Genomic DNA, 25,844 nt, shown 5'->3' with positions numbered 1-25,844 from the left:
ACTGCCCTAAACTAGGTGGTTCTGAGGGCCGAATTTACCTCAGGACAGGAGAAAGCAATCATGAGGTATGTCCATTTAAAAAAGAATATATGCCTTTAAACCTCATTGTATCTCTGGATACGCTTGGAGTCCCAAGGAATGAAAAGGAAAAAACCCTACTTTAACACCTCTGACAGTTGATGCCAAATGTGCTTCATAAACTATCCGCAGTTGGAGAAAGTTAAATGAGTTCCTTTTCTAAAGGGCTCCGCAGAACCTTTTACTCTCTGAGAGAAGCACAGTAGCAGGAAATGTGTGTCAAACACTTGAATGAAGAACTGCTGTAGCCTGAGGCTGACGGGGGACCAGTTCTTTGGAAAACGCTTGGGACTTGTTGCCTTCTGATGTGTTCATGATTTGGTTGGGTAGGGAGCACTTAGATGCTCAAGCAAATCAACTTTTTAGTGTATACTCTTTGGTATCAGTGAACAGTTATGGTCAGCAGCATCCTAAAATAAATTACAGTATAAAGAGTTTGCAAAAAAAAAAAAAAAAAATTGCCACTTTGAGACAATATATGCAACAGCACCATCACTTATAACCTGAGTGACATTAGGTAAATTTTTGAATCTCTCCAAGAAGTCAAGTATTCTCATGTGTAAAACAGAGATAAGATTTACTGCATAGGTCATGGCCAAACTAAAATAAATGTAGTTAGCACAGTGAGCTTCAGCAAGTGCAGATTCAACTTTCTCATTCCCTTTTCTTGGAAATGTCTAGGTTGAAAGAGTGACCTTCTCTAGGTTACACAGCAACTCCGTGACATGGTGAGGGAGGGACCAGAATCTTGGAAACTACTCTTGTTTGAGCTCACATCTATCAAAATTCTAGAATAGATTATTAAAGAGAGGGCTTGTAAGAAGAAAAGTAATTGTTACTATGAACTGATATTGCAAAACAAATAAATTTGGCTAAACTAAAACAAGCATTTTTCTTCCCATGGTGCTATTAGATTCGTAGCCAGACAGGATGCCAGAGGTATGAGGAGAAGATCTCTTAGTTGTCCTTGTGGATAAGATGGTACCAGGTTAATTAGCCCACAGTCCAGCAAGATGTATTTATAGCTACTTGTAAAAAACTGTATATAGAGAGTGATTGATTTCAACCTCCAAGGAAATGTTTAGCATTTATCACAGCGTTCTATCTTGAACATTTTCATCAATGACTTGGAGCAGCAATTTTCAACCTTTTTCATCTCAAGGCACATATAAACTAATTACTAAAGTTCTGCAGCACACCGAAAAATATATTTCTTGCCAACCTGACAAAAAAAAATAGGTATAATTTTGATTCATTCACACCGAATGGCTACTGTTGTGTTGGCTGTTGTCATTTTTTATTTGACAATTTAAGGGAAAAGAGTGCAGTGCCCCTGACTAAATGGTCACGTGTTTCACCTTTTAGAAGTTCTTGCGGCACACCAGTTGAACATCGCTGGCTCGGAGGAAGATATGGGAGTCACAGTAGATTCAAGTTGGGAGAAAATGCTAATGGCAAAGTCAGGAATCCAACAGGCTATGAGGGTGAGCCGAAATTTAAAACGACACTTGAAGGAAAAAAGACTTTTACTTTTGTTCTGAAAAATTAACTTGAGACTAAATTCCAGCTCTTTCACTTGTATAAGTTCTGCTTTGACTCTCTTTCCTCATCCCAAAATGCAGACGATAACTATCTGATGACGTTGGCAGAGTTACACATTATAAAGGGCCCATCCAAGGACGTGCTCAATGCAGAGCGTGACGCATCTGGTTAGTCGGTCAGGTCAGTAAGAACTAGTAACAATGGTGCTACCACTACTAATAAAGACGGTTATGCAGAAAACAACTTTGGGGTTTCAGCTGACTACAGGTTCAAAGCAGTTAATATGTAGGTGAGTTTAAGTGGTTCTGGAACCCCAGCTTTAGAGACACACGGGCAAACTACAATGCATTTATGTAAGGCGGACCAGACGGTGAAGAGTGGAGAAACTAAATCACGTGAAAACCGAGTGACTGTGACATGAAATCAGAGGGTAAAATCCCTTAAAATACATAACTTCTAGTTCTCCCTCTAACTTCTTAGGCAGGTATAATTGTGCCAGTTTTAAGGAGAGAAGCTAAGGCTCAGTTAAGTGGTTGCACATCTAGTAAGAGGTGGTGCTGGAATATGGAACTGGAGTGTAAACACAATGAAAATGGATTACTGTTATTCATGGCTGCTCCAAGGGACAAACGAATGCAAATGGAATATCTCATTGCAGTCTACAAAATACCTGACATGTACTCTTCAAAAATGTCCAAGTCGGAAAAGACAAAGAATGATTGAGGAACTACCTTGGATTAAAGATTTAAGAGATTCATTCCAACTGAAAGGAATGAACAATCTGGAGATTTCCTTGGCATGAAAGGAATTATCAGGACAACTGGTGAAATCTGAGAAAGATCTCTAGATTAGATAATAAGTATTGTATCAGTGTTAATGTCCTGGTTTTGAACATTGTATTGCGCTTACGTAAGAGAATGTCCTTGTTCTTAGGAAATACTTAGGAAATGCTCATTAAACATGGATGGTAGGGGGAAATCATATCTTCAAAGTACTCTCAAAAGGGTCAGAACAACAAGAAAAAGAGAGGCAGCGGAAAGGATAAAGCAAATGTGATAAAATGGGAACATTTGGGGAGTCTGGGAAAAGGATAAATGAGAATTATTTGTATTATTCTTGCAACTTCTCTGTAAACCCACAATTGAGTCAAAATAAAAAGTTTCAAAGAATTGAAAAATATGTAGGGCAATAAAAAAAAATTTAAGAAATAATATTCTGGAGGTAATTGGTAACATGCATGGGATTGGAAATAGAAAAGACTAGAGATTGTAATGGCTACTGAGGGAGATTTGAAAGTCCTATGTGAAGATGGATGAGAGTAAATGGGTTGATTCATGCCTTTCATTCATTCACTCAGAAAAATACTTTTCCTCAGTTAGCACTCGAGAAAAATACAGTTGTATTGACTGTTAGAGCTTACTGACACTCATATTTTCCCACAAAGCAATGAGGACTCTTTGGTCAAATAAATTAGTATTGCGTAGGTTTGATTGGAGCCCAGAAGGCATCTAAAGAAGAGGAAGGGCGAGGAGGCATTGTATACTATATCCAGATATGAGAACATAAGACCTCGTAAACAAAATGATTCTTACTGTTGTGGAGATGTGAGGGGCTCAATAAATAGCATGTTTCTTCCCAGGCAGGTTCTGAACAAATAGATCAGGAAAGCAATAGTGGTGGATAGAGATTTAAAACATTGCCCTTCTTATTAATAAATGCAATATTGGAAGACATAGCCACGTGGGCCTTAATCCTGCTCCCCTCCCCTCACTGTGTCTTAGACTTAACCACTCAGTCACAAGGTGATGATTAGGACTTAGAATAAAAGGAGCAGGTCTCTGTCCCAAGAATAGAATAGGCTGGTTCTTTCGTAGGAAAAAAAAAAGGAAGAGGAAACACTCTGTAAGCACAGTTCCTTAAATAAAATGTACCATTAGATAGTCAGCAGGTAGAAAGAGGCAGAAGTATTTGGGAAAAGTCCTCCTTGAGAAAAACACGGAGGGGGGTGGGAGGGAGGGGAGGGGGATACATTTATTTCCCTCTCATGCTTTCTATGCACAAAGAAAGATAGAGAAAACAAAACCAAACAGGGGGGTCACGATTGAACATTGAGAAGTGACGTTATGCAAGGGGCTAGAGAGACGGTATTTACACAGGAAGTCGTGAGAGATGAAGGCTTAAATATTCAACAGTAAAAGGTGCAGCCAGTGCATTTTTGGGAGAAGAGTTTTAATTTGGTGGTTTCAGGGAGAACCCAGATTGCAAGGGGTAAATTAGAGTGATGGAGGGTCTCCTCTTTGTTTTTGTTTTTTTTTTCTTCCTTTGCCCTTTCCTCAAATGTTGGTATTTGTTGGGATTTTGTCTTGGGCTCTCTGCATTTCTCATTCTACAGTCTTCCTGGATTGTCGATTGTCCACCATGGATCTCATCATAAAGGGAAAGAGCACAAGTCTGATGGGGTTAATCTTGGAAGGGAGAGACACCTCTTCTTTTGAGATCAGAGGGGGAAAAAATGATGTTAAGATGGAGAGATGCAAAATGACCTTGTTTTTCTGGGTAACATGGAAGAAAGGGTTATTTAATTAGTAATTGAATTTTTTTGTTTTATACACTGAATGTTTCCCCCACATCTGTATGTTGAAATCTAATTGCCAATGTGCTGGTATTTGAAAGTGGGGTTTTGGGGTGTTGATTAGGTTATGACAGTGGAGCCCCCAGGAATGGGATTAGTGCCCTTAAAAAAGAGACTTCAGGGAGCTCCTGAGACCCTATGCCATGTGAGGACATATGACAAACCCACAGCCAACATCCTACTCAATAAGCAGAAACTACAAGCGCTTCCCTTAAGATCAGGAACAATTCAGAGATACTTGCTTTCACCACTTTTATTTAACGTAGTACTATATAAGTCCTAGCCCCAACAATCAGACAAGAAGAAATAAAAGCATCCAAATTGTAAAGGAAGAAGTAAAACTGTCATTATTTGCAAATGACGTGATATTGTATCTACAGAACCTTAAAGATTCCACCAAAAAATTATTAGAACTGATCACTGAATTCAGTAAAGTAGCAGAATACAAAATAAATATACAGAAGTCAGTTGCATTTTTATATACCAATAATAAACTCTCAGAAAGGGAAACTAAGAAAACGATCCTATTTACAATTTTATCAAAAAGAAATCCATAGGAATAAATTTAACTAAGGAGGTAAAAGACCTGTACTTGGAAAATTATAAGACATTGAAGAAGATACAAATAAATGAAAGCATATACTGTGTTTATGGTTATGAAGAATTAACATCATTAAAATGCCCATACTACCCAGAAGAATCTATAGATTGAATGCAATCCTTGTCAAAATACCAATGGTGTATTTCATAGAACTAGAACAGATATTCCAAAAATTTATACAGAACCACAAAAGACCCCAAATAGCCACAGCAATCTTGAGAAAGAACAAAGTTGGAGGTATCATGCTACCTGATATCAAACTGTACCACAAGCCACAGTAATCAAACAGTATGGTATAAAAGCAGACACATAGATCAATGGAAGAGTATAGAGAGCTCAGAAATAAACCTACTTCTATATGGTCGATTAACATTTGACAAAGGAGGCAAGAACACACAATGGGTAAAGACAGTCTATTCAATACATGGTGCTGGGAAAATAGGACAGACACTTGCAAAAAATGAAACTAGACCACCTACTTATACCACAAACAAGAATAAACTCAAAATGAATTAAAGACTTTTAAATGTGTCAAAACCATAAAAATCCTAGAAGAAAACATAGGCAATACAGTCTCTGACATTTTTCTTAGCAATATTTTTTCTGACACATCTTCTTGGGTAATGGAAACAAAAGAAAAAAATAAATAAATGGGACTATATTAAAGTAAAAAGTTTTTGCACACCAAAGGAAACCATTAGCAAAATGAAGAGACAAACTACCTAGTGAGAGAACATTTTTGCCAATCTGATAAAGGGCTAATATCTAAAATTTATAAAGAACTCATACTACTCAACACCAAAAAACAAACAATCCAATTAAAAAATGGGCAGAGGACCTGAATAGACACTTCTTCAAAAAGGACATACAGATGACTAATAGACATATGAAAAGATGCTCCACGTCACTAATTGTCAGAGAAATGCAAATTAAAACCACAGTGATATAGTCAAAAGGGCTATAGTCAAAAAATCTACAAACGACAGGTACTGGCAAGGATGTGGACAAAAGAGAACCCTTGTACACTGTTGGAGGGAATGCAGGCTGGTGCAGCCACTATGGAAAATAGTATGGAAGGTCCTCAAAAAATTAAAGATGAATCTGCTTATGACCCAGTGATACCACTTCTGGGAATATATCTGAAGGAACCTGAAACACTAATTCAAAAGAATTATGCACCCTATGTTCACTGCAGTGTTGTTCACAATAGCTAAGCTATGGAAGCAGCCCAAGTGCTCATCAATAGATGAGTGGAGAAGAAAAAGCTGTGATACATACAATGGAATACTACTCAGCTGTAAAAAGAAGGAAATCTTACCATTTGCAACAGCATGAATGGACCTAGAGGTATTATGCTTATTGAAATACGTCAGCCAGAGAAAAACAAATGCCATATGATTTCACTTAAATGTGGAATCTAAAGAACAAGATAAATGAACAAATGATTGAAACAGACTCATAGATATAGAGAGCGAACTGGTGGTTGCCAGAGGGGAGGGTGGTTGGGGGACTGGATAAAAGAGGTGAAGGGATTAAGAAACAAAAATTGGTAGTTACAATATAGTCATGAGAATGTAAGTAAGACATAGGAAATATAGTCAGTAGTATTGCAATAACTAGGTATGTTGCCAGTTGGGGCACTGGAAACATTGAAGAGAACACTATGTGGATTATATGATTGTCTTAACTACTAAACTGTACACCTGAAAGCAATACAAAAAAGAAAAGAAAAAAAGAAAGAAAGAAAGAAAAATAAAAGAAAAAATTACATAGGGAAAGACAATGTGGTAATGACAGGGATGGGGGTCAGGACTGTCCATCTGGAACCTATAAAATGAGAGTCTGAATAGCAATGCCCATTCTAGTATTGTCTACAGCAGCAGTTTTTAAAGAGCTTTGTTAAAGGGCTACATTCTAAGCAGGATCCGAGTCCTTTCATAGGGTGCGTGTATACCAAAAGCCTGACAGCAGAAGTGAGGAGTGGCTGGGGGACGGATGCAGTAATCTGGGCAGAGGAAGCAGCCTGTGGCGAAGACTCTAAGAGGAGAAAGAGCTGGGTGGGAAAGCTGAAGGGACTGAAAAAAGGTCTCTGAGTAATGTAGATAGTAGTAGCTCAGAAGGAGTTTGGTTTGATGCTGGTCACAATGGGAATATTTATTGCGTGTCAGCGTGAAAGTCTGGGTCCCACCATATCTGGGTCCTTTTTCCTGGGAGCCAGGTGTTAACCATTTAGAAGCATACCACTCGATACTGTAATGGACACGTAAATTAAGAGGGTAAGCTTAGATGTTTTTATCACGATAAAAAAGAAAAACTGTTGTCAAAGAACTGGCTTTAGGAAATCAACATGCTAATTATAGGATGATATAGTAAGATTATAAAATAGTAACAGTGTAAAAATATAATAAGATTGTTTTACAAATACTTATAAAGATGGTCATGACCCGTCTTCCCTTGCCTATTCTGGCCTTTACTGTGGAGGAAACTATAATGATAAATAACAGAAAGGGGCTCAATGCATTTCCTTAAAATTGCAAAGCTGATCAACTCAAGCTTTTAAATCAATTTCTGACATTTCTTCTCATTTATGGACTTAGGTTTTCATTATTTGAAGGGAGAAACTGCACATAATTTTTTTTTTTGGCTCTTAATCCACTTACTCCACAAACCAGAGAATTTTGTAAAATTAACATCATACTTTTACTGTATCTTTTTCTGTACTTGCAACTACTTGTTAGTTTTTGGATGCTGTCAGTGATAAAAGTATACAGTTACTGTATTATATGCTGTAAAATTGAATAATTTAAACATTTAGAGCTTAAAACTATTTCTCCTAGTAAGTCACAAATAAGCATTTCCATTATTAGAAAAAGAAGTATTTTATATTGCATCTGGGCTAAGAGGACAGTCAATTTTATTCTATTCCATTCCATCCTACTTGAGGCAATATGTTAGATTTTGAATTGCTTAAAATAGTGCACAACTTGCTTTATTAGTCACAGAATTAAATGTGTTAAGTAGTGTTATATTTTTTAATTAGAAAGTGCTCACTTATAAACTAAGAAATAAAACCTAAAAGACAGTATAAAGTATCCAAAGTAGTCTAATTTAATAGAAATTTATGAAGATTTTTCTGAACTATAGATACCTTCATGAATATAAAGGAAGCACAACATACTTCTACTACAAGAACTAAAAGTGGCTAAATTTAGGGTATCTTTGAAGTCTATAGGAGTAATAAAATGTTTTTATCCATCTATTTAGACACCTTTATCGTGATTTTTTTAAGGTATTTTATTTATTTATTTTTAGAGAGAGGGGAAGGGAAAGAGAAAGAGAGAAACATGTGTGGTTGCCTGTTGTGTGCCCCCTACTGGGGGCCTGACCTGGCCCACAACCCAAGCATATGCCCTGACTGGGAATCGAACCAGTGACCCTTCTATTTTCAGGCCATCGCTCAATCCACTGAGCCACATCATCCCAGGGCTATCTTGATAATGTTATGGCAATAAAGCAGTCTTTAAAAAGTTTAAGATAATTCTGGACTTTTAGTCTATGAAAGCAGCAAGTAAAATACTTTTCTGTAATTATTACCATAATATTTTAAATTATGAACAATATAGTTAATACTTAAAAAAATTTGGACTGTTATTCTGGTTTCTGGCCAAGATGGAGGTGTAGGTAGATATGCTTTTCTTCCTCACACAAAGAAAAGAAGGATAACAACCAATTTAAAAACAAAAAACAACCAGAACTGTCAGAAAATCAAACTCTATGGAAGTCTGACAACCAAGGAGTTAAAGAAGAAACATTCATCCAGACTGGTAGGGCAGGGCAGAGAGGATGCAAGACAAGGGGGTGGCTGGAGGACTGGGTAGGCGAGGTGGTAGCTGGCAGACCAAATGGTCCCACATTTTCGTGTAGACAAACTGGGAGGAATAACTGGGGAGTGAAACAGACCATGCAACCCATGGTTCCAGCGCCAGGAAGGAAAGCTTCAAAACCTCTGACTGAAAAAACCTGTTGGGGAGAAACTCCCAGCCTCACAGGAGAGTCCATTGGTTGGGCCCACAGGGTCTTAGAATGTACACAAGCCACCCACCCTGGAACCAGCACCAGAAGGGCACAACTTGCTTGTGGGTAGCGGGGAAAGTAACTGAAAGTGGGTGAGAGCTGAGCAAGTGGCATTGTTCCCTCTCTGATCCCTCCACCACAATGCAGCGCCATGGTTGTCCTGTCCTAGCAAATATCTAAGGCTCCACCCCTTGGAACATATCAGGTGTGCTGAGACAAAGAAATATGGCCCAAATGAAACAACAGATCAAAAATCCAGAAAAGGAATTAAGCAACAAGGAGAGAGCCAACCTATCAGATGCAGAGTTCAACACTGGTAATCAGGATGCTCACAGAAATGGTTGAGTATGGTCACAAAATTGAGGAAGAAGTGAAGGCTATGCAAAGTGAAGTAAAGAAAAATATACAGGGAAGGAAACTGGGACTCAGATCAACGATTTGGAAAAGAAGGAAGAAATAAACATCCAACCAGAACAGAAGAAACAATAATTCAAAAAATGAGGAGAGGCTTAGGAACCTCTGGGACAACTTTAAATGTTCCAACATCCAAGTCATAGGGGTTCCAGAAGAATAAGAAAAAGAGCAAGAAATTGAAAATTTATTTGAAAAGATAATAAAGGAAAACTTCCCTAATCTGATGAAGGAACTAGACATGAAAGTCCAGGAAGCTCAGCGTCCCAAAGAATTTGGACCAAAGAGGAACACACCAAGACCTGTCATAATTACATTACCCAAAATTAAAGATAAAGAGAATCTTAAAAGCAGCAAGAGAGGAGACAGTTATTGACAAAAGAGTTCCCATAAGACTATCAGCTGATTTCTCAAAAGAAACCTTACAGGCAAGAAGGGGCTGGAAAGAATTATTCAGTCATGAAAGGCAAGGACTTACAATGTAGATTACTCTGTTCAGCAAAGCTATCATTTAGAATGGAAAGGTAGATACAGTGCTTCCCAGATAAGGTCAAGTTAAAGGAGTTCATCATCACCAATCCCTTATTATAGAAATGTTAAATGGACTTATATAAGAAAAAGAAGAAGATCAAAAATATGAACAGTAAAATGACAACAAACTTAAAACTATCAACAACTGAACCAAAAAACCCAAAACCCAAAAAACACATACATACACCAAAAAAACAAAAACAAACTAAGCAAACAACTAGAGCAGGAACAGAACCACAGAAATGGAGATCACATGGAGGGTTATCAGCAGGGAGGGGGGAAAGGGAAAATGGGGGAAAAGGTACGGGGAATAAGAAACATAATTGGTGGTACAAAATAGACAGGGGGAGGGTAATAATAGTATAGGAAATGGAGAAGCCAAAGAACTTATATGTATGACCCATGGACATGAACTAAGGTGGGGAATGCTGGAAGGAGGGAGGTGGGTACTGGGTGGAGGAGGATAAAAGGGAGAAAAAAAATGGGACAACTGTAATAGCATAAGCAAAAAATATTTAAAAAATAAAAAATATAAACATAAAAATTTGCCAATGATGTACAATTTTATGATTACAGTTGTCCCGAGTGCATTAAATAAAAACTACAAATGTTGTCTACGTCAGATGAAAAGAACAAATATTTTACCTGGTTTTAGTAAGAGGAAGACTCATCCATCTGGTCATTTAAAACTTTGAATTAAATTTGCTGAAACATGATGTACTGGTGCTCTTAACATACTTTAATAGCATTTTGGTCTGTTTGTCAATTTCATGTCTTATAAATGCCTTGTATAAACTGTAAATTTTAAATTAAAAGCTATAGTGTAAGAAAAGACTGTAATTTGCTGTGGACAATGGGATGGAGAGAGGCAGGCGTAGATTTAAAAGGGTGAGGAGACTGTTGACGTGATTTAGGAAGAGGACATGCAGGCTTGGATGGAGGTGGTGATAGTAATTCACAGACAGGGAATGCAATATAAAGTATAAAATCCAAGAAGTTGAAATCTTTAAAAAATCTTAACTTTGAATTGGATGTATCAGTAGGAACTCATGATTTCCCCCCTCTATTTAAAAACACTTAATCACTCCTAATGTCCAGAATGTTCTATATTCTGGGTTTAGTTGATTCCTTCTTTTGATTTAGTTGATTCCTATTTTGCTTGTAGACTGGAAGTTAAATTTGAAAACTTGATTTAAGATAGTTGTTTTTTTGTCAAGGCCACTGTATAGGTGTTGCTTTATACTTCATGTTACATCACGTGAAGAGGCCCATAATCGCTGGTTGCGCCACTTCCGAAGCCTAAGGACTTTCGGGGTCACGGCCTATTCTACAGTTCCCTATTATCCTTGTATCTGGGTGTTTTGGCATTCACTGGTGATTGGTGCCTGGATCATTTATTTCATTAGGGGTTACGAACTTTTCCTCCTTCTTTAAAAAAAAACATCTTTATTGAGGTACAATCGACATGCAATAAACCGGACATTTAAAAACTGTGCGGTGTGATAAACACGGATATATGTGCACACCATGAACCCATTACCATTGTGAAGATAGTGAACCTTTCACCCCAAGACATTCTGCTCTTTTGTATACTTGGAAATTTTCATAATCAAAGGTAAAAAAGGAAAAGAGTCCTGAGGCAGATCAACAGGGATTGGTGATTGAATGTTTGGGGGCTAATTAGGGTCAGAGATGACTTCTAGGTCTGTGACAGGAGTTGCTGAGGTGGTGTGCCATTCACTGACACTGGGAATGCTGGAGAAGAAACTTGAGGAATTCACTTTTGTACATTTTGAGTTTACAATGGGGCCTCCAAGTACAGATGTCACATAGACAGTTTGAACTAGAGATGTAAACTTGGGAGTACTGGCATATAACTGAAGCCAGGCAGCAGAAATTATCAACAGAATAACTACAGAACAGAGAAAGGATTTAAGGGGAAAAAGAAACTATGAAAAAATGTGAATGTTTTATGATCATGTAGAAGAGGAGGAAGATGGAAAATGATGAGTGCACAGTATCGCAGGCGCCAAGAGAAAAGAGGGAGAGGACGTGCCATTTGTGCTGACCCGATAGTCTGTGTAATAGGGGGTTGGCCAAAAAGTCTGTATGGCTTTTTCTGTAAAATAAAAGACACATTTTTCATCTTTACCAATAACTTTATTGACTTGGGTATTTTGAGTATGTTGGCTCTCTCCCACATGGTATTACGTTGATTGTTCTCAACCGATGTCTTGATTTGATCACTGTCAACTTTAACTGGTCTACCCAAACGTGGAACATCATCCAGCAAGTAATCTCCAGCACGAAGCTTCCCAAACCACTTTTGACACGTTTGATCAGTCACAGCACCTTCTCTATATACTGCACAGATCTTTTTTTGCGTTTCAGTTGCATTTTTTCTTTCTTGAAATAATAAGGCATAATATGCCACAAATGTGTATTTTCTACCTTCAATATTTAAATGGCTACACAAAAATTCACCAACTTTGATTTTTAAAAAAATGCATGCTGATATGACAACTGTCACAATACAATCTAACAAAATTGTTTAGAATGAAGTTAAAGACAACTAAATGCTACCAAAACCAAATGAACTTTCGGGCCAACCCAACAGCTTCGCTTTTCACTCAAAATGAATACATTATGATTGACAAATCAGTGTGGGCATACCCCTGAAAGATGTGTCACCTTCGGTACATTAATGAAGTTAAGTTACAGACTGTAAATCAGTTAAAGTAAACACCACCCAGGACTCTTGACAGCTAACTGGCTCTGGTGACCTCTAAGCCTCAGGAAGTCTTTCTTTGAAGCATTTACAGTGCTTATATATTTTTAAATGAGTCTCATTAAAATAAGGTATTTTCTTTTTTGCATATCATCAGACTCCCGGTATCTTAGAATGAAAGAGAAAAATCTGGCTCATTAACTTCCACCTCCCCTAAGTGTGGGAATCTTACCTTAAACTTCCTGCGGATGATTCTCTGGGCACTGCCTGCAGAACACAGTGAGGTTCAGAGTACTCCGAGTCGCTGTGCTAGCCTTTCCAGAAATTCCTATATTGAGAATGATAAAAACAAAATCTCCCCTTTGGTATTGGAGATAGAGAATTCTTTATCAGGGTCCTTTGTAAACAGGACGGAGACAAACAATTCACAGTGTGAGTGCCTTACGCATTTTAGATTTTTCACGTTTGTTTCATGAATCGATAAAACACATAGACGCCATTTAGTTGGTTATGAAAAGTTCGCCATATCCCATTAACTTAGTCAGAACTGGTAGTCATGGAACTCTTTAGCATTAGAATCTTTTATCAGTGCAACATTAAAACCTTTAGGAGTAGATTTGATATGCAGGAACTTATCTTGACAAAAATTAAACTATGCTAAGGCCCACGTTTTCCCCCAAGCAAAGCTGATAAATGAAGACTTTTCCCCTCTTCTTTCCATCCCACTGGGGTGGGAGGTGGGGATGCGCAGCAAAGTATGAGGAGCAGCGTAATGTACTGCCGAGAGCGTGCCCATTGAAAGCAGACCACCAGAAGTGGTTCAAATCTGTTTCTGCTATTTATCATGTGTCTGATCTCGGGTCATTAAGTTACTCTTTGAGTTTTAGTTTCTTCATTTTAAAAATGAAGATAATGCTTAATTGACAAAGTTACTCTAAAGATTAATTAAGGAGTAGAAAGCATGTAAGAGCAACTGGATCGAATTAGCTTGGTAATGGTAGCTATTACTCTTACATTTGGGCATGTTTTATGACATTTAGCATGAAAAAAATGTTATCTTAATTTTGTTTTTATTAATTCTTTTTTTAAATAAGAAAGGCCAAGAGAGGATGCAGTAAGAGTTACGAAGTAAGAAGATTCACAATAGCCAAGATGTGGAGGCAACCCAGATGCCCATCAAGGGTTAAATGAATAAACAAACTATGGTATATACATGCAATGGAATGTTATTCAGCTTTGACAAGGAAATTCTGACATATGCTATAATATGGGTAAACCTTGAAGACATTTCATTTCATTATGCTAAGTGAAACAAGGCAGTCACAAAAAGAACGTTGCGTTTATATCAGATACCTAAAGTGGTCAAATTCCTGGAAACAAAAAGGAGAACGGTGGGTTGTCAAGGACAGGGGGAGGGGAAAAGAGTTGCTTAATGGGTACAGAGTTTCGTATTTGGAAGATGACAAAGTTCTGGAGATATGTTGTACTACAATGTAAGTACACTATTGAGCTGTCAACTTAAAAATGGGGAAGATGGTAAATTTTATGTTGTGTTTTGTCTAACACAATTTTTTAAAAAGGAAGGAGAAAAGTGAAAAAAAGGAAGGCCTGGAAATTTGGAGGAAAGGCAAGAATTGTAGTGATATTAAGAAATAAGCTAGCCCTGGCTGGTGCGGCTCAGTGGATCGAGTGCAGACCTGTGAACGAACCAAAGGGGCACTGGTTTGATTCCCAGGCAGGGTATGTGTCTGGGTTGTGGGCCAGGTCCCCAGTAGGGGCTGCATGAGTGTAGCCACACATTGATGTTTCTCTCCCGTTCTCTCTCCCTTCCTTCCCTCTCTCTAAAAATAAATAAATAAAATCTTAAAAAAAAAGACATGAGCTAAAACAGATTCTATGTATGATACTGAAAAATCCATCTTTAATTTTAAAGATACACACACAAAAAAGGAAAAGTTACATCATTGTATCTCATCTGCCCAAATTCATCAAACACTTGCTGTTTAAGTTCAAGGCACAGGGCTAAAAAACTAAGGACATTGTTTCCCTCACGGACAAGGACAAGTGAACAACTATTATAAAATACGGTAAGCAGAATTAAAGAGACAGAGAGTACAGAGTCAATATTTCAGATTATGGTAGAACAGAGAAAACTTTCTGGAAGGGGTGTCATATGAGTTGAAAATTCACAAAGTCTTCCAAAAAGTTTTCATATTGCAATTTAACACTGAAATTTATTAATAATTATTATGGCAGAAAATGATACACTATTTTTTAAAGAGTAATTCATATCTAGAAAAAAGGGAAGAAAAGAATTAGGATTTGGAGGAAGACTTGCTCAATTTCTTCATCCCTGAACTTTCTATTTTTTAAATTGGCACCAAATTTCCGTATTTCTAGGCCTGCTCACACCGTTACTCTAACCTGGATAACCTATCAGTATTCCTTTTTGTTACAATACACAGATGTAACAGATGGGGCTGACTGAATTAAATTATAATATGCTTTTAGATTAGTAACTAGAGTTGAAAAAAATAGATGTTTTTCTTCTAGTGCCTTAGAAGAAAACAAATTATGTCTACAAGTTAATTTAGTTTTAATGAAATTATCAGGCTATCCTGGATTTTAAGAGGCACGCAGGAGAAAGACCATTTTCACAAACCTATGTTGCAGAAAGTCATATATGAGAGGATATATCCAGATGTAACAAAAAGGGGGGGATGAGATTTGGGTTTTCAGGCCAACAACAGGTTTACAAGTATGTATTATCGGAGGCTTTTCCTGTTCTCTCACACTCCTCTAACAGCCTATGCTACTGTGACCTTCAAAGAACACACTGAACAGATAGTATTCTTTATTCGTATCTACAAGGATAACCACTGATATGTGTATCGGTGGTTTTTCACTAGGAGGTGGGCGGTGTTTTGCTACCCCGGTGGACAAGACATTTTTGTTACCAGAGCTGGGGAGGGGGCACTACTGTCATCTAGCAGCAGAGGGCAGAGATGCTGTTAAACATCCCGTAATGCAAAGGACTGTCCCCCCGGCAATAAAGAATTATCCAGCTACAATGTTAATAGTAGTTGAGAAAACCGGTTATCTATCAATGTATCTTACCTTTTCTTCTCTCTCCCTATTACCCTTTTCTTCTTTTCAATTGTAACTCTTGAGTGAGAAATAGAGCTTGTTTTATGATGAGAGAGAGAGAGAGAGAGAGAGAGAGAGAGAGAGAGAGAGAGAGAGAGAGAATCCTACTGTTTTTTTCTCATTGGCTAGAAATTTGGTCCATACTGCGTTTGAATCAGCACTGTTCTGACTAACGTAACAGGAGACTTTCCACTAAACTTTTTACTTGACCAATGAAATAAACTTTCTACCAGCTTTTGTTAGTTAACGATAATACCACATCCATGATATCTGACCACCATTAGTGGGCATTTGAAGTGCCTTCTAGTAGATTTCATAAATAATTCTTAATTTAAAAAAATGTAAGGTGTTTTGGTATTTGTGTTATGACCTTTAAACTCGAAATTTATATAGTTAGCAAATATATTCACCAATGTAACAACTGTACATTTATAAGCCACACACTTTAAAATGCCTTGAGAATTATGAAACATCCCAAATTTAAATCAGTATCTATATTTATTTTGTAACAAAATAATTAAAACCAAATATAAAGTATACTATTGTTTGCACTTTATACATTCTGATTATTATGCTGATATCTGTTAACATTCATTGAAAATAAATTTTATATTAGTTATTTAAAAAATGCCAAGCACATGATTAAGATAAACTTCTTGTTCATCAGATAAAGAACTTTGGGAGTAAATAATGATACAGCAAATCCATTCAAAACACTAGGTCTTCATCTTTTGTTTTTTAGACCACTCAGGTGCTTCTTTTTTGGTCTGTTGGGAAAAAAAAGAAAAAAGAAAATCAAGTAAAATGCTTACTAAGAGGATAAGAGAGGCAATTTAGAGAACTAAGTACCAATATACATTGGGGCTTTTTATGTAAGATTACAGTAGATAATTGCTTTTCTTAATTCAGAAGGGTACTTTAGGGGCAAAGGTTTTATGTTTTGTTAGAAATAATCTCCCACCTGGTATGTCTGTAGAAAAAATACACATCTGTGTTTTCTGGCTCAAAGCCTATATTTAACACATTTTCCTGAAGCGAGTCTTGTATAAATTGTTTTATTTTCAAAGAGGATTGTAAAAAATCAAGGCCACAGCTTCTCTTTCGGTCAGTCTCATCTATCTATACGAGCATACTCATTTACTCAATAAATATTTATTGAAGAATTACGAGATCCAAATCGGCGTGCTTTGGATCTTCTGAACTGCTAAGTATTCACCAGAGTACTTCTTGGGTTTACTGATCAATCATTTCAGTGTAAAAAGAGCTGCAAGGGAGAAAGACCTACGGAATAAGCACTCAACTCCTTATACAGAGTACTAAATAAGCAGTCAAAATAGCCTATTTTATTTACATATAATAAGTTAAATATGCAACTTACTGCTTTACCACTTCTATCTGTTTAGAATGATAAAGGACCACATTCCTAAATATATATACATACATATGTAGGCACATAGATAAGTATGATAGCTTATACTTTTATCTTTTGAGAATAGTTTTATATGCCACAGCTGATACATAAAACATTAGAAGTGACATCAGTGGTCAGCTCCTCTTGACCTCATCCACGCCCTTGGCCAGCAGCAATCACCACCAAACAAGCCCCTGCCCCCTACCTCTAACTTGAGCTACAAATGCTTCTCCATGGTGATCCCCACAGGCAACTACAGTTCGCTGTGTCAGAATGAACCCCCCTTCACCCACATGCTCTTTCTTGGTGAATGGTACACCTCAACCAGAAATGTTTGATTTTCCTTTTTCTTAGATTTCTCCTCCTTTTCACTTGCCACATCCACTTTAAACGGTCCTTACCTTTACTGAATATCTTTTAAACTCGTTGTGTTCCTATTTGACCCCATTGGCTTCCGTTGAGCTCTTATCATTTCTGGCTTGATTCCTACAAGAGTTTCTTAACTCTGATTTGACTCTCTCTTCAATTCTGTTCAATTCATAGTCCACAGTCTTTCCAAGCTTATCTTTCTAAAATGCAAAACTGCATTAAAACACTTCAGAGTTCTTTCTTTAAAAGTCCAAAGTCCTTAGTATTAGAGGGGAAATAAGTCTGCATGATAAGGCAAGTCCAGGTGCTGCCTACTGAGAGAATTCAAAGGTAGCTGCAGCTAACCAAAACCAAAGGAAACCAAAGTACAAGGTAGAATGCCAGTTTATTAACTGGTGATGAGAAATGTAATTGTCATCTGGCCAGGAATGCCTGTTAGTTTTGCCAGTCTTATTTAAAAATTTTAAAAAAACCAATCACACGCCCTGGCTGGTGTGGCTCAGTGGGTTGAGTGCTGGCCTGTGAATGGAAAGATGGCCAGTTTGATTCCCAGTCAGGGCACGTGCCTGGGTGGCAGGCCAGGTCTCCAACTGGGGCGTTTGAGAGGTGACTGCTTGATGTTATCTCACACATTGATGTTTTTCTCCCTCTCTTCCTCCCTCCCTTTCCCTCTCTCTAGAAGTATTTACTTCCAATAAAATCTTGGGAAAAAAAAAAAAACAGTCACAGACTATAAAGAAAGTCAGAAAACTGGGGAATTGCTGGGTCCTCTTATCATCACATGGAGAGGTCTGGGGGACTGAAAAAGGTGAGTCAGCTAAAACTCCAAGGTTCTCACCATCACAGTCACAGAAGAACATCTCCGCCAGTGTTTGTGAAATTATAGTCTCGTCAATGATATCTCAGTGAAACTGGAAGGAAAAGGAAAGCCCTGTAGGTTTGGAATCCATGGGTAAGGAAATCAATTTAAAGCCAGGTTTGAGGGGGAAAATAATTAAACAGATTAGGATGGAAAATATCAGTGTGCCTTGCCATTGTAGGGGCAAGTCCTGTTTTGAGAAACTGTGATCATCACTAGGTGAGGAGTAAAATGGCTTTCTTACCTATGGCTCCTGGACAAAAATAATCTAAAGGCAACTCCTACACCCCAAGCTACCAGACGGTCAAATTTATAGCAAAGGGTACAGAATTTGTACATCTGCATTTTCTCAATCAACAGATACTACGGGTTTTATTACTATTATGTGTGTATGGAAAGAAGCTAAATAAAACATTTGGTAGGAAAAAGGGATCTTAAGACTCAAAGGGCAGTACAGGAATTTCAATGGCAGGCAGTTCTTCCTGATTCCTTTTATCTGTGTTTGGTCCATTGCAGACCGCCCTCCCTCTATCCCCTCCCCCAACACATTCTTTCTTCAGATGTGTTAATGAAGTAAGTAGATTTGCCGCAAGGAGCAAGGATACTCGGTCTTGAGGATTACCTGGTTTTCTACTCCCTAAATTGACTTTTCAGATCTTGGATCATAACCGTTTAGGTTTACAGCTTGCTCCCACAGGGCTGACGTATGGTCCTTATTCCTAGGTTCCTGTGGCGGCCCTTCGCTTTTGCTGTCACGTTCTCACTACTGTAATTTAGAAGGTAGGGCCCCTTCGCATGTTGCACATGCTTGTCTAATCCTATCTCCTAGTGCTCTCCTACACAACTAAATTATTTGTTGTTGAGAATAGGTTAGCAGCACTCCACTGAACACCTACTATGTACTAGGTCCTTTGTTAGGTTATGGGGGATATAAAAATGAATTAAGACCCTGGGCAAAGCCCGCTGGCTCCCTAGCCTATACCTACTTTTCCACTTCGTTTTCTTTCTTTTTTTAAATCCTTACCAGAGGACACTTTTCCCATTTTATTTATTTATTTATTTATTTATTTATTTATTTATTCATTCATTCATTTAAGAGAGGGGGCGGGAGAGAGAGAAACATCGATGTAAGAGAGAAACATCAATTGGTTGCGTCCTGTACATGCCTGGACTGGGATTGTATGTACCCGGACCTGGGATCGAACCCACAACCCAGGTACGTGCCCTGATAGGGAATCAAACCCGCCACCTAGGTGTGTGCCCTGATCAAGAATTGAACCCACAAACTTTCAGTTATGGGACGACGCCCCAGTCTACTGAGCACAGCGGCCAGGGCTATTTTCCTCTTCTCACCAAGAGGGCTATGATTTTGTTGTGAGAGCAGCAGCCTCATCCAGGTAAAAACTACATTGCTCAACCTCCTTTGCTACTAGGTGTGGCCATGGGAACTAAGTTCTGGCCAACAGAATATCAGTACCTGTTGGGTAGGGTAGAACTTACGGGAAAACTCCTTTAGGGAGGAGATGGTATTTTCCCCATTTCTGCTTCCTGCCTGCTTAGAATGCAGATGTAGTGGCTGAGGCTACAGCAACAATATTGTAAATGTGGGGACTAAAGCCATGTAACAAGGATGGTTGTAGAGAAAGCAGAAGGGACTTAGGTCCCTGATGACTTCAAAGGGCCACATACTACTGGCCCTTTAATGCTTATCTGAGCTACTGAACAATTTGCTTAAGCCACTGAACTAGCAGTGGAAAACAATTCTTCGATACTGACACTTAGCCTTAAATAAGTTAAGTGTTTACTTTGCTTCATGTTGTGTCTCTAGCACACAGGAAAGAGTCTGGCCCCCGGCAGGTACTCAGTGCCACGCTTCCTTTGATTTTGTGGTTTGAGCACAGCTCAGCAGAGTGGTTAAAGAACGAGTTCTGGGTTGAAACAGGCTTCATCCACTCATTTATAAATGCGGGCAAGTTGATGACTTCTCAGTCATTCTTGTGTAATATGGAGAGAATAAAAAATAACTGTGCTGGATATTCGGGATACCCTCAGATCTACTCTCCATCCTTTTCTACCCTGCTCTGTGCCCAGGAAGCTGTCAATTTCTGAGTAGGTTTAGTCAATGGGATGTAGAGTGGGCTTGCAGTGGGAGGAGAAAGAAATCCGGATATTTATTCCCCGGCCCCTTTTTTGCCTGGCCACGGTTTGGTAGTGGCTAAAGTCTTCTAGACCAGTTTCCATAAGATGGCTCCAATCCCTCTCCTTGCACCTTGAGATCTAGGTGTGGTACCAGCTTCACATAGTCACTAGTCCTGAAATGTTCATCCTCACTTGGTTTCCACCTGCTTGTAAGCCGTCCCTTCAGATATGACATCCGTTTGGTAAAAGGGCCTTGGCTGACATAATAACCTACATCAGAGGGTGCTGAGAGAATAAAATGAGATAATGTGTGTAAAAAGCACTTAGTCCCCAGTGCTAACTATGAATAGTATTTCCCACTTGATGTTCTCTGCATGAAGAGCTTACTGCTGTTTGTTTTTTAGGACTCAGCTAAAAATCACCTCTTCTAAGAAGCTTGCTCTGATACAATAAGGCTTTTGTTGTTTCTTTCAAGAACTTAAAGCCTTCAATACTTAACTTATATAATTCTTACAATGGTTTACTTCAGTCAGCCACTCAATACTGTGCATTCCTTGAAGTCATGGTGACTTATGTTGGCTAAGTGAGTAGATTTATTTTTACTGTCACTGTTCAATCTAAATGCTTTATATATCAATCAAAGTATGTAGTGGCCGATTCCCTATATTATCCACAATTTTGACACTAAGTACAATTAGATTTTTTTAATATTCAATATTTCTTAGCCTAAACTTCAGTTTTTAAAGGTAAGACAGATACCTTACAACTTTTCTGACTATATGATTCAAAATAAACATCAATGAGTATATTTTAACATAATCTTCTGTGCCCTGTGTTTACATTTCATCATAACTAATATTTGGAAGCACTTAATTCCCAAATCTCATCCTATGTAATCCCAATTTTCTTCCCGTCTCCAAGAGGCAAACGTACACAGCAATGAAGAGGTGTGTTATAAAGACCGCGTTTGCAGCTCCCTTCTCCGCCTCCTCTGTTCCACTTCAGTGGTTCAGTAAGCATTATTTTGTCTGCCCTCCTTTCTCCTGTAGGGGTGTTTCTTATTCCCTCCAATCTGCCCCTAGAGCTGCCATTTCCTTCTCCTCCATCCCTTTCACCACCTTTTAAATTTGTTAGAATTAAATCGAAGGCTGTTTCTTTTGCTCCTTGAATTCATCTTTCACTGCTGCCGTCTAGCTCTGAGAATGCAAATGTGACCCTCGCACCATTCAGTACCTGCCTCCTACTTGGGATTTACCACAATGACTGTATGATACACAGCTTCCATCAGACTCTGGGACACGCAAGGGCAAGGGACTTGAACTTAGAATAAGGTTTAAATAAATGGATATCTTCAAAAAAAAAAAAAAGTCAGAGACTCAGAGGACAATTCCCTAAGAGGAATTCCAAAATGTTTTGAGATGCAACAGGAGAGAATCTTGAGGATATTATGGGAAGTGAAACAAGCCAGTCACAAAAAGACCAACAGTGTACATGTCTACCCATAGGAGGTATCTATCGAAACCACTGAATTTCATAGAAATGGAAAGTAGAACGACGGTTGCTTTGGTCTGGGTTTGGGCAAGGGAAGGCAAGCTGTTGCTTAAGGGATACAGAATTCCAGTTTTGCAAGATGAAAAACTGCTGAGGATCTGTCTCACAAAAGTGTGAATATACTTAACACTACTGCACTGCACACTTAAAAATGGGCGAGATGGTATATTTTATGGTATTTAAAAATTTTTTATTGATTGATTTGAGAGAGAGGAAGAGGCGGGAGAGGGAGAGAGTGAGAAGGGGAGAGTGAGTGAGGGAGGGGGAGAGAGAGAGACAGAGAGGGAAACATAAATTTGTTGTACCTGTTGTTCCACTTATTTCTGCATTCATTGGTTGCTTTTTTAATGTTCCCTGACCAGGGATCGAACCCACAACCTTGGTGTATCAGATCGATACTCTAACCTGCTGAGCTACCAGGCCATGGCCTTATGGTATTTTTTTATCATAATAAAACAAACAAATAAGCAAAAGAAACAAAGAGCACTTAAAAAATATTTTGAAAAATGGGAGCAGTACTGAAAAAGCATATTGTTTCTAATAATAGCTACTTGGATTTTGCTGTTAAAAAGTCACATTATTTTACTATATATTTTGTATTCTACCTTAAATAGAAAAAAAGTTATAAGACCTAATTTCATATTTAATAGCAACTTTCACTCTGAACCTATCTTTACCTGGGTATATTGCCATTTAAAATCTCCCTATTAGGATAATGATGAGATCTTGCAAAATCCAGCTGCTCAAAAGTCTTGAGGGTATGCACTCCCTTCCTTAGGGTTTTATACCTAAGTTCACCTTCTCAGGGAGGTCATCATTCCCTAGTCCTCGCCCCCTCCCTGCGATTTTTCTCCATAGCAAGTCATTTTCACTTCATACACATTTTATTTTTTGCCTTGTTTCTTGGTTCATAGGCTATAGCCATACGAGAATGAGCTTCATAAGGCAGGAATTTTTATATCCTTATCGACCAGAACAGTGCTTGGCAGAAAGTAGGTGCTCAATGAACATTTTTTTGAATGAATAAATGAATGAATATTGTTTTGGTCTGTTATGACAGAAGCCGCTCAGTTCTTTTTCAGTTTGACATAGTGTCATCAGAGTCTACATTCAGGAGCCCCCCAGATATACCGTGAAAGAAAACGCCCCTACAGTGACACACTAACATGGCTCCAGCTGATCAGGCCACAGCCACGCTGCGAGGTGGGCAGTATCTGTGACTCTAAGTAACACTGCAATTACTGAGTGCAAGTGACAATAACCAGCGAGACATGGAAACAGTACAACTGTTGTATGCGTTGAAGTTTACTGATCTGTTCAATCTTTCTGTTGGTAAATTTGTGCCCTCGGTCATATTACTGTCTGAAATTCAGGTTACTTATGAACTACATTAGGATAGACTATGTCACACTGATTTCTCATTTACATTAGTATCTCTGTCTAATCACTATCAAAATCCAAATAAATTCCCGCATAGATAACAGGGATTCTGGAAAGTTGATTTCTTCATCTCATGAGATGAAAGTACATTCTTCACTTCTAGATATTGTATCACTAAGGTACTACCTATTCTTGACAGTCCTAAATTCTAGATACTGGAAGTTTCTCAGCCTCTGTAAACTCCTGATTAGTACTGAGCAAGGAAGTTCAGCTAGATTGCCGATTGGCGAATTATGGTCCCTGGTCTATCTCTGTATGAGCTTCCTGCTAAGAAAGGATTTGGCATATAAAAAAAAAAAAAGGTAAAAACAAAGAGAGAAACAAACCGAATGTGCAATTGAGATTGTATGCTATAGCTACAAGCCTAAATTATTTACTGTCTTGCCCTTTAAAGAAAAGTTTGCTGACTCCTGGTAGATGACTGCTAAATAAAGTGGGCACAATAAAAATTCGGATACAAAATTCACTGCTTTTTTTTGTAATTCCACTCTTTTACCTATTTAAACAGTAGTGTTTCTTTTATATTAGCATCTTAATAAAATTACTCATCCTTCGCACCCATAAGCTGGTACTTTCTGTAACAAATTTTGTTATTGTTCTTCAGTTATTAACAGAGTTAACTTCTTAATTGAGGAGTTCTCCTATTTTCTGACTTTCACATTTCTGTTTTTTTCAAGACTCTTATAGGCTCCAATATTTGCACCCGTATGAACATTATATGACACATGTAGATTACTTAAAGTAACCTTTTAAATCGGAAACATTGTAATATAGAAATTTGTGATTTTATAAAGAAACAGTGCAAATTAACGAAAGCCTTGGGTGATTAGTGGAGTGTTAACAGGCCCTAAGTAAACTGTATCTAGGAAAAAGCTCAGAGGGCTGTGGTAGAAACACATGACGGATCCGCTGGAAACACGCTTGGAGCAATTTATGGTGTGATTTTGGAGGTAAGTGACTAATAAGAGAGGCACACTGGTGTATCCAGAAGCAGCTTCCTAAAGCATTAATGTATAATTTGGGGATTATAACATATTGAGAAAGTATGTTAAAATAAAAAAGAATAATGACTGATAAATTAAGATATAATAAACCTAGTGGATTATTCCTGGAATCGAGAAAATAAGCTAGAAATCATGAGAGAAGAAGTGGGGAGAGGGAGAGAGAAGAGCGGGGGGAGAGGACAGAGAGAGAGAGAGAGAGATGGAAACTTTGACTTGTTGTTCCACTTATTTATGCATTCACGGGTTGACTCCTGCACGTGCCCGGTATGTGATAGAACCCACAATCTTCGTGTTTCGGGGGCGACACTCTAACTGACTGAGTTACCTGGCTAGGTTGTCACTTCTCATAATACATCCAATTGTACTCTTTATAATACTATATTACAAATAACAGCTAAATTCCATTTTTGATGATATTATAAACTTTTCCTCACAACGAGAAAAACTTTTTATAACTTATGCACTTAAAAACTTAAAAAAAATATGGTACTATACACATAACATAAAATTTACTGTTTTAACCACTTTAAGTGGCAGTTCAGTGGCATTAAGTATATTCACATTGTCCTGCCATCGCCTCCATCTATCCACAGAAGTCTTCATTTTTCATAATGGAAACTGCACATTAAACAATAGTCCCCATTTCCCCTAGTCCCTGGGGACAGCCATTCTACTTTCTGTCTCTGTGAATTTGACTACTCTAGGTATAACCTATCCGCTTTTATTCTCTTTTTGTCCTAACGGATAATGTTAAGGAGTAGTGAAATGACTAAAGTTAGGTGAAAGAATGTGGGCAGGAAAAAAAACCTAGATGTAGAGAATACATATTAGAATACTATTTTTGAATAATGAAAAGAAGCACAAGTTAGAAAATATTGTACTTTCTCTGCCCTGGGAATTTCTCACTCTCTTAATCCTCATTGTCACCTGTCAAAGTCCTAGACACTCTTCCAGGTCAACTTCAAATACTTTCTTTTGCTGGGAGCCCATCAACATCACAGTTGTTATTCTTTCTTTGAATTTCCATAGCAGTTTGTGTTGCCATTAAGGCGGTCCACCCGATTTTGCCTTAACTATTATTTGTTTACTTAGCCTTGGTCCTGGAGGAGAAGCATCTTTAAAGACGACTCTGCATCTTCATGATCAGATATCCAATAATGTTCAGCACAAGTTCTTGCGTACAGCCAGTACACACTCGCTGAACTGAATTTTTGTCCTCAGTCCACAAATATTTATTGAGTATCGGCTTTGTTCATGTGCTGTGCGAGGCAATGGGAACGTAGCTTCTGTCCTGCAAGCACTTACATTCTGTGGTTTGATCTAGTCT

At 38.1% G+C, this 25,844-nt stretch overlaps 1 protein-coding gene across 2 annotated transcripts in view; it reads right to left on the bottom strand.

The window, feature by feature from the left end:
* Positions 1–16,223: 16,223 nt before the first annotated feature.
* Positions 16,224–25,844, bottom strand: part of PIBF1 (progesterone immunomodulatory binding factor 1) — a 174,659-nt gene continuing 165,038 nt past the window's right edge. For both annotated transcript variants that reach the window (XM_024569113.3, XM_024569121.3), the window contains one exon: positions 16,224–16,511. In XM_024569113.3, coding sequence (XP_024424881.2) covers positions 16,461–16,511 — 51 coding nt within the window. In that variant the 3' untranslated portion in view covers positions 16,224–16,460. The remainder of the gene's footprint in view (positions 16,512–25,844) is intronic.

Source organism: Desmodus rotundus, chromosome 13 (assembly GCF_022682495.2).
Source record: "Desmodus rotundus isolate HL8 chromosome 13, HLdesRot8A.1, whole genome shotgun sequence".
NCBI lineage: Eukaryota > Metazoa > Chordata > Mammalia > Chiroptera > Phyllostomidae > Desmodus > Desmodus rotundus.
Note: the sequence above shows the minus strand (reverse complement) of the source record. Positions and strands in the feature narration are given on the sequence as shown.